Genomic DNA, 15,730 nt, shown 5'->3' with positions numbered 1-15,730 from the left:
TTCAATAAGCCTTAAATTGCTGAAGGCTCTTACAGATCTGTGTACAGTGTTATAGGGTCAACCTGACCTGGGAAAGTACAGACACATTCCAAAAACTAATTAGCAGAGAACACTTTATCAGAAATGCGTCATAAATGACATTGTTTAATGTTTTTGGAAGTCCATATCTGATGTATAAGTGCTTCAGAAAACAGCCCTGTTTTCAACCCAAGTTGGATCGGAGAGCTCAGAGAAGCACTTTTGCATAGATAACAACTAGAGTTTCTTAACTCTTCCTGTACTGGAAACAATATGAGACTCATATCTGTGCTACTAATGTTCTATTTCTTAGCTGTACTACACATACAATGAATTATCTTATAAGTTTATTTTCACTTCAGATTCCCTTTAAAATTCTACAGCAAGTGGGAAATATGGAGGGGACAATGAGAAATGCTGATCAGTTCAAAGAACAGAACAAACATTTGCATGGAAACATCAACAAAAGCACAAAGTCACATCAGAATACACACATTTTATGCAGCAATTCACGGAAAGTTTTCTGGCACAATGTTTATGGCATACGGAAGCACTCTACAATATACTGCAGGCGATAGTATAGCACTTCCACTACTTTTTTTTCTGTATCCTGTGTAAATAAAGTTTAAAATACTTACTAGGTCCCCCATGGTTAACTTCCACTGGATCTGGCACATAGCCCCGCTTCCTAGCACAAGAGGTCATAGGCGGTCATTTCCAACTAGAGAAAAGCGAATGACCTCTTGTGCTAAGGGGCGGGGCTATGCACCGGAAGCCAGACCTCGGAAAACCTGACAAGTAGTTTCAACTTTAAAACATTAAAATCGCCCATAAAGTTACTGCAAAATCATTTTTGAAAAGCAATTCAAAAGCTATTTTGCAGAGCTCCTATCTTTTGCATTGAATCGCACTAAAAATGCTGCAGGACCCGCAATTGTGATTTGGCCAAATTGCAGTCATGGGTGTGGGTCCACCCCCATTGGCTTTTATCAGGGTAGCCCTTTTTGGGACCGCCGGCAATTCAAAAAGCACAGCTGAAAGCACATACAGTAAGTGGGCCCCAGGCCTGAAAAACAACGATTCTACCATTGTCTTTATTATTTTAGAAAAGGTTATTTAAGTGCTTTTCTCCAAGAATCCTTTCATGAAGTCGCTTTCAGAAGGGCAGTAACTTAAGATATCACTAGGTTTAGAGTTTTAACTAAGGAGGCTCAATCTTGATACAGGTGAAATCATGAAGAATAAAATGGATATCAAAAATAATGTAATAATATAACGGAGACCAACCAATCAGAGATTGATAAATGAGGGTATGGAGTCTCCCCATAGCCATATTTGTGGTCTGGTTGTCTGGCCATTGTCACGTGATCATCATGTGTTAGTTCTACTTCCTGTTTTATTCTATATCATTTCTCCTGATGAATTTCCTTTATAGCTATAAAACAATATTCAATACATAGTAGTATTTTTCAAGCCATTTTTGCACTGTGTTCTCCTCCTCAGTGACAATCTCCTGCACAATTGACACCTATGAAGTTGCTAGATCCAACAAGAATATAGTTACGATTCTTTGTACTATAAATAACCAGTGGTACTGCAGTGTAAGGATATACTTGAAAGTGAACCTGAACTCAGAACTTCCTCTCTGCTCTAAAGCAAAAGCAACAGTAACAAACAGCTTACATAACTCCTGCAATAAATCTGCAGTGTGTCTACTTCCTTCTTTCATGGAAGAAGACTTAGGGCTCCTTTCCACTAGTGCGGCGTACGTCTGAGAGACGCGCGCCGTCACTGAGCGGGTGGGCGGGATCGCAGACGAATCCCATGACCGTGCCATGCAGGGCTATGGGATTCGCAGCCTCCGCAGCTAATTCTGCGACTAGTACTGGCCGAATCGCTACTTCAAGCGATTCGCCAGCGGCGCCAGTCTTCCCTATGGCAGCATTTCCCTGTGCAATTCATGTGCAGGGAAACTCTGCGGAATCGCAACGGTTTCCGCGATAGTGGAAATGGGCCCACAGGGTTAGCATCATGTGTTTACATATTGGCACTGTCTCCCAAGGACTGCCGAATTTCTGTGCAGACACAGCTGAGTGTTCAAATTACACTTGTGACTACTTGACATTGAGGGTGGATTAGGGTACATTTCTCCTTGTTTTTCTTGTGTCCTGTGCAAGAGTTCAGGTCCACTTTAACCTCTAGGTGGTCACAAGGCCAGATTTATACATTTTGCACCCCTAGGCCAACTTTCTTGTTGTTCACTATCCATGTACAACCCCTCCCACTCCATATGCAACCCTGTATTCAGCGTGTAACATCCACGTACAGCAGTCACACTCATTCACGTACAGCTGCCTTGAGCAGCATTCCTTCTCTTCCATATGTTGCTCCCCTTTTGCAGCCCTTCGTTACATTTGTAGGCCTCTCTTCCATACTCTGGAACCACCTTTCTATGTCAAGCTGCCTCCCTAGGCAGCAGCTTCCCAAGGTCTGAGGCCTATATGGAATTTCCAGAAATCCGTCCCTGTGTGGGCACAACATTTGTCATGTGATGTGTATCTCGTAAAACCAGGTTGGTCACAAGGATCAGTAACTACACACACTTTCTGTTTTTAGGTTTCAGAACTAGCCGTAGCATACCTAGTTCTTGGTAAACTCAGTTTTCCGTGAAGGACATGACCTGAAGAGGTGTGACTGCCAATCTCATGGCAACTTAGCACATTGATAACCATCTGGCTGCAGGAGGTGGGCCGTGCATAACTGCTTGGACTACCTTTTGGTTTCTTGGAAACCTAAATATTTTATTGGTGCGGACAGACTTGAAGTAGAAGAGGAATGCTTCAGTGGTAAACCAAAAGACAGAGGCGTCACAACAGAAACATATGGAGATTTTTCTAAAATACTGGTTATGGCCAGTCTGTATGAGTAGAATCCAAAGATAGCAGCAAACCTTAGGTTCAAAGCCAGGAGGAAAAATGCTGTGACATAGAGCAAGCGACAGCTCTCTAGACATCTATTTTATCTGGCTTTATATGAGCCAGGCTTTTGTATACATGCCTTTAAAAGTTAAGCCTCATACACACTGCAATTTCGCAACAATCCCTCAGCCGAGGCTATACAGACGTGTTGCTAGCCTGCAGGCTATGATGTGTTCTGTTGCTATGCGGGAGGGAGGGTGGATGGAGCAGTGCGGGAGTGATGTCATGCAGCAGGTACGGTGAGTGGGGAGAACAATGCTCCTGGCAGGTAATTGGCCAATCGATCCACCTCACTGTCGTACATATACTAGAGCAGCAGAGCAGAGGCGGTTGTTATCAGCCACCTCGGCCAAGTTTCAGCTAGCTTGTGTGCGAGGCTTGAGCCTTAATGATAAGGCTGATGCAGACACTAAAGCCTTGTACTCATGGAAGAGTGCTGTCACCCAAAACTATCTTTATTGATCATCGTGGGCAGCAGTCTATGAATGATCCTTTGCACACCTACTGCCTGACTAGCTGCCAAGCAGCCTGTTCTGTACTATGGAGAGAAGAAAGGAGAAGATGTAGGAGTTATATTTGTGGGAACAGCAATAGAACTTGGCTGTGCATTTTCCAACATGGCCAACTAGGACAACCGTCGTGACAAGTGATATGATGAGATAGACATGTGTATGTAAAGTGCCAAACACACAAATGACTATGCTGCTTTACTTTTTTTCTTTCTCTTCCTGAGAGAGTTAAACGTCAGGTATGCAAGTGACAGTTTCTGTCTGGGTCGGAACTGGGACAGACTATAGCGTAACCCTCACTGATAAGGAATAACAGCCATAAAACACTTTCCTCTCCGTAAATGGCTTCTGAGAGCAGGAAACAGATGAAAAGGGCTTTTAGGATTTTCTTAAATTGTAATGAAGATTTTTTCCCATAAAGCTTATCATGCTGTGGTTAATCTTTTAGAACAGAGAGGACATTCTGAGTGTAGATTTGAGGACTAAGTACTATATAGTCTAGAATCATGCAAAATGATCAACTGGCTGGGTGAGGAATCCAGTATATGGCTTACTGGGGGTCACTAGGTGGAGTGCAGTATAGTTTCCTAGGAGTCATGGGGGTAATTAGGAGCAGATGTGAACAGCAACAGCACAAGATCATATAGTGACACCATCATTGCTTGGTGACTCAAATTTTAAAGTAATTTAACAGAAATCTGAAGTAAATATGGAGCCTGCCACCCTCATTGTTTTTTTAAACTTTTCCATCTCTCTAGCTTAAGTGATCACCTTTTGGCTTTATACTGAGGCTCACTTGCAACAGATCAGATCACTTGATTTACAAAGATATTGCGGGTCAGTGACTAAGAGAGCGTGGTTTACAGAGCTGAAGGATCTAGTGGCTTAGTATGACATTGTTACCACAGTCCCTACCAGGGCTGGATTTCTGGGAAAGCCACAAAGGCCATGGCCTTGGGTGGTAAAAGCAGAAGGGCGTCAGGACTTGGAGAGATTAGAGGTCACATGTCAAAATAAAGCATCTCTCACTGGACTCATCTCTCCTTGACAAGTGCTGCTTATACATGAGCGCTCATCTCTCCTTGACAAGTGCTGCTTATACACGAGCGTCATTTTTGAAGTATGCATGCCCAAAACACTAGGGCTGCTGTGCACATCAGGGCAGGAGCAAGAAATTACAGGGAGTATGAGTGGACAGAGCATGCACTGCTTCTTTTATCTATGAGGTAAGGAGGGGCAATTGGTAACAGTGGGCCTTGGGCGCCGGAAAGTGCAAATCTGGCCCTGATCCCTACATGGAAAATGATAGCACCCTACTTGGCTGTAGATGCAACTGTGTATTGGGCTCAGTTCTACTTCAAACATTTTGCACACTTCTTCTAATGTTTTCATTTGCTTCTCAAATTATTTGTCATTACTAATGTACTTATCATGAGTTACCCTGAGTACTTCTGTTTAGCACTTCAGCACATGCAGACTTGGTACTGGTAGGAATGAGTCATTGCAAACAATTCCAGACAAGTGTCAGCATTTTAAATAAATGCTAAAATCATGCACTGAATATCACACATCTGCTCAGACGTAGCAGTGGACCCTGCAACGGACCCAAAGTGGTACAATGCTTAAATAGGCACATGAAACGCGTACGTACAAAAAGGACGCCCAGACAAAAAGGGCGCGGGGTGTAAACGCTAATTAATAATTAATCATTAATAGCGTTTATAAAAATAGTGTGCTATATTTCGTTTACAAATAATGTTTTACAAAATTATAAATCATTAAATAATGTTTATGAAATTGGCAATTGTGAAAACGTTAATCTTCCCCGTTTCAAAAGTTAAACTTATAATTACGTTTATTAAAAAAACAATAATATATGTTTAATTGTGAATAACCTTCATTTATGGTTTGTTCTTATAATAAAATCTGAAAATATTCTTTATAACGATGATATAAATATAACTACGTTCGTAATAAGTGTTGTAAAACATTAGTAAGTATTACTAAAATTTTACTAAAACTATACCTAAGCCTACTCTTACACAGAACCCTCCCTGTACCTATCCCTAACCCCTAGACCCCCTGGTGGTGCCTAAACCTAAGACCCCCCTGGTGGTGCCTAAACCTAAGACCCCCCTGGTGGTGCCTAAACCTAAGACCCCCCTGGTGGTGCCTAAACCTAAGACCCCCCCTGGTGGTGCCTAAACCTAAGACCCCCCTGGTGGTGCCTAAACCTAAGACCCCCCTGGTGGTGCCTAAGACCCCACTGGTGGTGCCTAAACCTAAGACCCCCCTGGTGGTGCCTAAACCTAAGACCCCCCTGGTGGTGCCTAAACCTAAGACCCCCCTTTATTATGTGGATAATAATGTTTTACTAATTTTGGCTGCAAAAAATATATTGCAATTTACGTTACGTACTGATCGCTTTATTTTGTGAATAATAATGTTTTACAAACAGTAAGGGATAAAACTTTAAATAATGTTTTAATTAGTTAAATTAGATAAATATGTTTAGTATTTTTATAAACGTTATTCGGCACGGGTGCATTTTATAAACGTAAATCACCACAAGCACACTTATAAATCATTAAAAAATCTCCTGGCGCCGTTTGTAAACGTTATTTATGTCCGGCGCCCTTTTTTCCTGCTCGGCGCCCATTAAACGTTATTTATTATGAGAGTGAATGGCGGCGCCCTTTTTGTCCACTAGCTGCCTGCGCCCTTTTTTCCCGCTTCCCATGAAACTGCTTCAGCTGGGTCTGTTGCACCGTGAACTGTTTAGTACTTGCATGCATAGGTTATTAGTACTACAACTGACAGCAAACCTGGCTCCCCTGCTAGCCGCCCTAATGCGTTTGTATATAGCAGTCATACTGTTATACCATGAAATATAACACTTTTTATTTGGCTTTGTGTGCTATTACTTATTGCTGTATGTTTTTACCACCTGTATATCTGATCTCTTCTAGATTCAGTACACTGGTGCCAGCATGAATCCCGCCCGGTCACTAGGAACAAGCATTGTGTTTAACCACTGGGAGAGTCATTGGGTAGGTGTTATACACTAGACAGGAAAATAGATTGCACACCTTATACATAGCATGCTTACTCTGAAAGGACGTGATCTGGGGGAGTGGACCTCACAGTAAAAGAAAAGAATGACGTCAAATGTCTTCAAATAAAGGAAAAGTGCGCTTGAACTACAATAACCCCTATCGCTATTGTCACCTCCTTAAAACAAAACCAGGTACTTTTAATGGAAACTATGCAATCTTTTCAGCCACCCCATTTGGAGCTAAATCTAACACATGTCGCCCATTGGGGATCGGGACCTAATCCCCATGGGTGACATCGCTGAGCTGAGGAAAACATGGGCATTCCTTTGAAAATCAGTTGTCCTTTCAGTTATAACTGAGAGAAACCGATTAAGTGTAAAATAACCTTTAGGGCCCTGTTTACACTTAATCAGTTGGTATGCGCTTTTTTTCTTCTCCATAGCAGCGCATTGTGAAAAAGATTTCAGTTAAAACGCGTTAAAGAGACTCCGTAACAAAAATTGCATCCTGTTTTTTATCATCCTACAAGTTCAAACCGCTATTCTAATGTGTTCTGGCTTACTGCAGCACTTTATACTATCACTGTCTCTGTAATAAATCAACGTATCTCTCTCTTGTCAGACTTGTCAGCCTGTGTCTGGAAGGCTGCCAAGTTCTTCAGTGTTGTGGTTCTGCTATGAACTTCCAGGCCCCTCTATGCACACTGCCTGTTTGTTATTTAGGATTAGAGCAGCTTCTCTCTTATCTTTTACAAGCTGGATAAATCGTCCTCTGAGCTGGCTGGGCTTTCACATACTGAAGAATTACAGACAAGGGCAAAGCTGTTTGCAGGAAGAAACAAGCAGCCTGAAACTTCAGTGCATGAGAACAGGGGGAAAGAAACACACAAATGATCTCTTGAGATTCAAAAGGAAGGCTGTATACAGCCTGCTTATGTATGGATGTATTTTCTATGTGTGGACATACTGTACATCAACCTACTTCCTGTTTTGGTGGCCATTTTGTTTGTTTATAAACAAACTTTTTAAAACTGTTTTTAACCACTTTTAACCACTTTACCCCCGCCCGTACGAATTTCTCCGTCCCTTTTTGCATCCTTTAACCCCCAGGGACGGAGAAATCCGTACTTTCCGCGTACCCGACGCTGTCTGCGCTCCCGCTCGTAAACACGCCGCCCGCCGCTAGTAAACACGCCGCCGCCCGCTCGCCCGGAGATCAACGAACGGGAAAATCCATTCCCGTTCGTTGATCTAAGCCCCACAATGATCCGCTGCTCTCCTATGGGCAGCGCGATCATTGTGAGAAAAAAATCACGTGTTCAGCCTCCTTATAGTTCCTCCAAGCTTCCGGAAGGAAGCTTGGAGGTCGCATTAAAACAAAAAGTTACTGTGGCCATCTTGTGGCCAAATAGTAAACTACACCCTACACATTTTTCACATACAAATAAATGATTTTTACACAAAAAATTAACTCATTACCTCCCACACTCCCCATTTTTTTTTTTTTTGTAATTAAAAAAAAATTCAAAAATGTACAATTAAAAAAAATACATAAATAGTTACCTTAGGGACTGAACTTTTTAAATATTTATGTCAAGAGGATATAACACTGTTACTTTATAAACTATGGGCTTGTAATTAGGAATGGACGCAAAACTGAAAAAAATGCACCTTTATTTCCAAATAAAATATTGGCGCCAAACATTGTGATAGGGACATAATTTAAATGGTTTTATAACCGGGACAAAATGGCAAATAAATTTCATTGGTTTTAATTACAGTAGCATGCATTATTTAAAAACTATAATGGCCGAAAACTGAAAAATAATTATTTTTTCCCCCACATTTTTCCTATTTTCCCATTAAAACACATTTGGAAAAAAATAATTCTTGGCATAATGTCCCACCTAAAGAAAGCCTAATTGGTGGCGGAAAAAACAAGATATAGTTCATTTCATTGCGATAAGTAATGATAAAGTTATAGACGAATGAATGGAAGGAGCGCTGAAAGGTGAAAATTGCTCTGGTGGTCAGGGGGTAAAACCCCTCAGTGGTGAAGTGGTTAATGTGGCGAGGAGCGGCGAAATTGTGACAGAGGGTAATAGATGTCCCCTAACGCACTGGTATGTTTACTTTTGTGCGATTTTAACAATACAGATTCTCTTTAAGTGTGAACTGTGCCATAGGAAAGCATGGGCATTACTTTGAAAATCAGTTGTCCTTTCAGTTATAACTGAGAGCAACTGATTAAGGCTGCTTTCACGGTAAGAGGTTACAGGCGCACGTTACTGCAGCCTGTAACGCAGCCCACCGCACAGCAATGAAAAATCAATGTTCACAGTGCCCACGTTGCATTACATTGTAATGCAGCAGGTTAAAAGAAAGTGCTGCATGCTGTACGTTATACGCAGCTAAGCCACGTTAGACTGTTTGCACATGCTCAGTGATATTGGAGGAGGAGGTCTCCCCTCCTCCTCCGCAGCCAGCCACATGGCTAATTAATATTCACTGCACTGTGACGTGCAGTGTTTACTTCCTGGAGCGGCTGCTCTGTGCGGCGATTGGCTGGCGGGACCACGTGATGCGGCTCACGTGGTCTCCGCATCGCACAGAACAAAAAAGGTGCACCAAGAGCTGCATAACGCAGCTCCTGGTAGCGTCCTCCTCCAGCACCACCAGGCGTTGCGTGAGGGGCACGTTATGCGACCTATAACATCCCCTAAAACGCAACATCCTGTTGGGAAAGAAGCCTAAATGTAAATGGGGCCGAAGGGTCCTTTTACGCTTAATCAGTTGCTGCCAGTTGTAACTGAAAGGACAACTGATGTGCAGTTCATTGTGCATGTTTCCGTATAGCCTCTTTCACACTATACGCTGAAAAACTGAATATGAAAATTATTTCCTAGAAGATAACTCAGGAGAAAAAGTCAAATGCAAATTAGCCTAAGTGTACAAGGGCCCTAAGTCACTGTCCGAAAATGAGCATACAGATCAGATACTTTGACTCAGGTCGGACTCAGCTGGCTGCATGCTTGCTGCAGGTGTGTGATTCAAAAACCACTAAGCCCAAAGCTCACCATGCTAGCCAGCAACTGGCATTGTTTATGAAGTCATAAACATGGCAGCCTCTATATTCCTTTCACTTAAGGTTCACTTTAATTCAGTGCAGTTAAATAGCATGCTGTACATCATCGGATGTGATCCTGGCTTACAAAGGCAAAAATGATTTCCATGGCTCTGCCCACTGTCCTAAACGGACATGGGGAGGTGATCACATGCAATTATCTTCTGTTTTGAGAAGACAATATGGTACTTTGCAGTATTTTCCATGCAGGCCTTTCAGGTTCCTTTTAGTCAACTAACTTGGTGGTTCTGTGTCCTCATAACTGCGCACCTCATACTGAAACATTTATAGCTCAAACCTGAATGTACTGCTCATTTTCAGTCGTCTCATTCCTCTCAATACAGATCTACTGGATTGGTCCAATGATGGGTGGAATCCTTGCAGCGTTTGTCTATCAGTACATATTCTGCCCAGATCCAGAAGTTAAGCTTCAGGCCACCTTCAAGAGACCTCAGAATGAAGATGAATCCGTTCAGTTGACAGTTGTCCCAGGAGGAGATTATCAGAAGCTGGGATCCTCCGACACATGAGACTCACTCATCTGGTTCTTCACCATCTCTCTTTGGACTTGAGTGCTCCACATCTTTCCGATGTACGGATGGATAATGTGGAGCGTGCTGTCGTTAGGATCACGTGAAATGCTGCTTATTGTTAAACTACTGAAATAAAGTTGTCTTGTGTTTTGTCTTTGCCACTCAGCATAAAATACAAGTTGGTTTACATGTACTTTGTACAGTGCCACAGAATATGTTGACACTTTATAAATCAATAATAATAATAATAATGTAAGACTGCTAATAACTGCCTACATGTCGAGGTCCATTCGAATGGGAAATGGGGTCTCGGCAACTGACTAGAATGAAGTCCAATCCTTGATTCAAGTTCTTCTTTAAGAAAGCAGCTCGGCTTCTAAAAAGTTACTGTAGCAACACAGCATAACTGGTAACCCTTTAAAATGACATCGTTTGAAGCAAACCGTTCATAGAATTGTGGGAACAACCAGTGCTGAGAGACCTCTGTTCGAAGTCCTGCTCTTTTATGGCCGCCTAGCAGCCACAATTTGTCTATCATTCATTGCATTTACATCAGTGGCGTAGCAATAGGGGATGCAGAGGTACCAGGGTCCCTGGACCTAAGGGTTCCACATGTGGTCCCCCTCCAGTCACTGCATTAGCACTTTATTGGTGGTAAGGATCATCTCAATGTGTGCTTTGAATAGTGGTTATCATTGACAAGCTATTCCTTTTCCTCTGCTCACACGTCTCTCACACTGTACTTTGGGTGTCCTTAGAAAGCCAGTTTTGGTGGTCTATATCATGTAATTATTAGAAATGCATTGCTGGGAAGGGTACAGTGTCAAATTTGCACCGGACGGTGACCCTAACTCTGTAGCTACTCCACTGATTTAAATTGTGACCATCCCCACTGGACTGTAAGCAAACCTAGGAGGTTAAAATACAAGAACTGTTCAACATGTCTCTGGAGTCTGGACTATATTTGTTAAAATGGTGTAATTTTGAAAGGCAAGATTTCCGTTACTGTTTGTGAGACTCTGTGACTTTGCTTGTTGTCGGGCTGCTTTTCTTTGACTGGCTTCATTTTGGTTTCAGGTACGTTATACTAAATATTTTAGAATTTCAAATGTACATTGACACTTTGGCATTGAACATTTCTTGAGTTTAAATTTTTCTCCTATGTATTGTGTAACAAATAACTGCCCAAACTGCTATTTCTATTGCACAACATTTACATGAAAGCATGCTTGAGGCACTAATGGGGAGCCTACTGGTGACAAACAGCCACATTCCAATCATCAAAAGGGGGGGAAGCAGTCGGAAATACCACTCAAGGCAAGGGAAGGTGGTGAGGGTGAAAAAGCCGGTATACGTCTGACAGTGTGCTCTGAGTTCATGAATGAAGCAGGGAGAAATACCGTAGATTCCTGCCACTACTGTATTATTAAAGAGAACCAGAGATGAAGCACCCTCATGTATTTTATTACATTTATCAGTGGGAACATGACAGTAAACACCTACCCTGCTTTTAGTTTCATTGTTATCTGCTTAATTAGTCTATTAGCAACTGTGATAAGAATCCACCGACAATTCAGTCGAGGTTTGACCTGGAATCATTATAGCTGAGTCGCTCTTCTGTGAAGTCCTTTCAAGCCCAAGCCTTCCCCCTCCTGGCTTAGATCTTCTGCTTTGCATACTGAGAGCTGTGATGACATGGGAGGGGGCTGCTCCTGAGAGAGAAGCTCTGTGGCTGTAATATGATCCCTGTGTGCTCTGTGTGCACTAGATTCTCATAGGAATGAAAATGCAGTTATTATCAGTGACACTTCCTACAGGCAGATCATACCAATATGAAAGCACATAGATGAAAGGCTGCATTTAGCCTAGATAGCAGCCAGTGGCGTAGCTAAGGAGCTGTGGGCCCCGATGCAAGTTTTACAATGGGCCCCCCCCCCCCCCAAGCACTCTATACATAATGGATACAGCGCACCAAAACCTGCCAATGGCAACTACAGTGTCAGAGGAGCAAGAAGGGGATGGGGAGCAGTTTGTTAATGATTACCACTATTCAAAGTATCTATAGAAGTGATTATTATGAGCACAGGACCAATAGAGAGCTAATACTGTAGTTGAGGGTGGGCCCCTCTGGCCCAAGGGCCCCGATGCGGTCGCAACCTCTGCAACCCCTATTGCTACGCCCCTGATAGCAGCCTAGTCTCATATAGCCTAGACAGCACATCCAGAACACCTCATAACCTGGAAGCAGAAGTGATATGAGCCGGCGGCCATATTTGATTTTTCCTGGAGCAATAATGGATAAAAAACACTAAAAAAGGCACACCAGAGCGGCAAAATTATCAGGTAGAGCATTTATTCTTTACAAGCTATCAACTGATATGTTTATTTTGTGTGAAACGTTCATCTCTGGTTCCCTTTAAGTAATGTTCGTTCTTTTAGTCACAAAGATGCAGACGTGCAATACAAGCATACATGGACATACTGGCAATGGTAGACTGTGGGTGGAGGCTAAAAAAGGCGAAGTCTGACAACCGTTTTGCATAGTTTTGGTTCTACGTTGCCTTAGAAGAAACGGCTGTCAGGCTTCCCCCTCTCCACTCGCAGTCTACTATTGCCGGTATGTCCATTTATGCTTGCTGTATTGCGCACCTGCATCTTTGAGAATAGGGGGACTATTGCTTCACAATCTATTAGGTGCTGGGAATCTATTGCTACCTGCCACATTCCTAAAATGACTTATTTGACAAGGCAGGATGTTGTACAATTAGGACTGGTATTTCAGAGGCCACGCAAGTTGTGACTCCAGGGCAATGCGGCATATAGTGGGCTGTGCAACGAAAAGGCGGCTACTGCACAGGTTTTGCTAGTAGCACCATCATTTGTAGTGAGGTCTAATGCACATGGAAGAGAGGCAAAAGTGTAGGAAGGCTATACATGAGGGTGCACTGTATAGGGAAATACAGGTTTGCTATAATGTAAGGGATAAAGGGTTGCTATAAAGTGGTTAAGAAAAACAGCTTTGCATGCAACATGCAGCTCATGTTCCTGAGATGAAGGCAGAAGGGTGTGTTAGATAATCTGAACTTCTGCATTTTTTCAGCTCATATTGCAGCTGGCTCTGAGTAAAAGGAGTGTCAGGAATGTAACTGATCCATTTTAAAGTGAACATAGTTGAACCCTGCAGACAAGACTTATTGTTACAACAGAAGTGTACTTATAAATATGCTAAAATAAACTCAAACTGATTCCGGATCAATAATACAATTACGATCAGTTACATCTTATAACTCCTTTGTATTGTGCCTTATAGAAGCACTGTGTGCATTACCTACATAGCTAGCACCTACTTACCCTCTGAAGAAGTGGTCGACCACGACCGCGTAACACCATAGGGTGATGACAAACTTATTTATCTCCTAGGAGGAAAAGTGAATTGAATAAGGACCAAAGGCCCTGATGCACTAAACAGTGGTAAAGTTGCTACATGCAGATAGCAGGGGGAGTGACACCTGTAAACCCATTATGGGCAGCGCATAATGGGTTTATAGGCGCCGCTCCCCCTGCTATGCGCATTCGCAACTTTACTGCCCAAGGGTTTCATTAAAATGAAACAGGCCACCCTGCAGAGATCTGCTGCTCCTCCTCCTCCTAGCCCCCCACCCCTTTCCCATGATAGGGGTTGAGGGGGGAGCTAGGAGGAAGGGGGGCCAGTGCTAAATGCAGAGTGCAGTGGAGCGTAATTATACATTACCTGGCCTCAGCATGATACGCGTATCCTTCACTTCTTCTTCAGTTGCAAGTGCCGTGTAGCCAGTCAATCACCATGCGAAGACTGAAGCCTCCTAGCCCCCCCCCCCCCACACACACCACTACAGGGGTGGCGGGGGCTTTAGTTACGCCACTCTTACCGCCGTTTAGTCCATCAGGCCTAAGGTGTCCAATATTTCCTTAACTGATTAAAGGAAAACAGCTGTCCGGATGACCCTTGTAGAAGCAAGTTCCCTTTATTGCCTTGTTCTGGCTTTATACACTAGGCACAGTTTTTATTGTTTGTTATATTGTTGGTTTATTTGTTTTTCACGCATTATATGAGCACTTGCATGACATTTGTATATAAATTGTTTTTGTGCAATCATGGATTAATGCAAATTATTAATGACCCACTTTATTTCCATAAGGGGTTAATACATAAGGCCCCATTTCCACTGGAGTCCCATGTCCATCCCTGAGACGGACGTGGCCCCCAAGAAGCTACTAAATCGCATCTGTATTCCGCTGCCATTCCAATGCACAGCAAAGGAGATTTAGGAGCGATGTGCAAACAAATCCAAATTCTACACACATGCACTTTCTTCAGCCATAGTAGAAACTGGGCCTTTACCATATATGGAATACCTCTACTGAAATAAAACTATTGTTGTGCCCTGATTGAGGTGGGTGACCCTGCGGCTCTCCACATTGCTGTTTTTAAACTTAGCAACTGTCAACTGTCTTTTGAATATGTCATTATAGTCTTCTAATAAAGTTATTGTGCATATTTTTCTTACTAAAAATGTTGAATTGTCTACTTTACAAGCCCTTTCCTTCCCATAGAGCCATACCGTATCAATACATGCCATGCACTGATGAGGACCAGAAAATCTGGAACAGGCTGCATTTGTGATTAAAGGATACCCGAGGTGACATGTGACATGATGAGATAGACATTTGTATGTACAGTGCCAAACACACAAATAACTGTGCTGTGTTCCTTTTTTTTATTTCTCTGCCTGAAAGAGTTAAATATCAGGTATGGGAATGTCCCATATTGAAAAAATTCTGGAAACAGCTGGAGGTTTTTTTTTTATATAAATTGGTCCCCAACTTCCCAACTCGAGACCAATCTGATACTGTTTGGATTCCGGGACTCAGTTGTGTCTGGTCAGGATCAGGTAAGGGAACATCTCATAAAGCTGGGTATTGCTATAGCAAAAAGATTAATTATAAAAAAGTGGAAGGATTTAAATCCTCCCTCCATGCTTGAATGGATGGAGGAAATGGTGTCCCAATTAGGGGATGAAGAGGAAAAGGAATGGTCTGAGGAAGTTAGTGGATTAACAGAACAGAATAGGAAAAGGGTGGTAAGACAACTCTGGGATGAGCTTTTCTCACAGTTTCAAAAAGGAGGACCCTAAGGGTCTCAGTTTAAGGGGAGAGGATGTGAGCAAGATGGATGGATGGGATATGTCAGAGGGTGATTGGCGGGACATGGTTGATTACGGATATGACTGAGAGGGTAAAAGGAAGGAGAGGATGGTTGATGTAGGGTGGTAGGTCTTTTTCTTTTTTGTGCAATTATTAACGGAATGCAAACTGGCAAGCAATAAATTGTGGTGGTAGTAACATAGTTGAAAGTTGCATGTGTATTTAAAGTGTCGTATACTTATATTACAAATTAAAATATTATTTGGCACAACGCAAACCATGATACTAAAATTCCCCAACATCTGGAGAGGTTTGATAAAGCCAAACTT

General features: G+C 42.5%; 1 protein-coding gene across 1 annotated transcript in view; it reads left to right on the top strand.

The window, feature by feature from the left end:
- LOC137519001 (aquaporin-4-like) overlaps window positions 1-14,716 on the top strand; it is a 40,903-nt gene extending 26,187 nt beyond the window's left edge. The window contains exons 3-4 of the mRNA XM_068237562.1: window positions 6,475-6,555; window positions 10,029-14,716. Of these exons, the coding sequence (XP_068093663.1) occupies window positions 6,475-6,555; window positions 10,029-10,214 (267 nt within the window). The 3' untranslated portion in view covers window positions 10,215-14,716. The remainder of the gene's footprint in view (window positions 1-6,474; window positions 6,556-10,028) is intronic.
- The last annotated feature ends 1,014 nt before the right edge of the window (window positions 14,717-15,730 follow it).

Source organism: Hyperolius riggenbachi, chromosome 5, assembly GCF_040937935.1.
Source record: "Hyperolius riggenbachi isolate aHypRig1 chromosome 5, aHypRig1.pri, whole genome shotgun sequence".
NCBI classification, from domain to species: Eukaryota; Metazoa; Chordata; class Amphibia; order Anura; family Hyperoliidae; genus Hyperolius; species Hyperolius riggenbachi.
The sequence above is the reverse complement of the archived record's forward strand: the minus strand, read 5'-3'. Positions and strand labels throughout refer to the sequence as shown.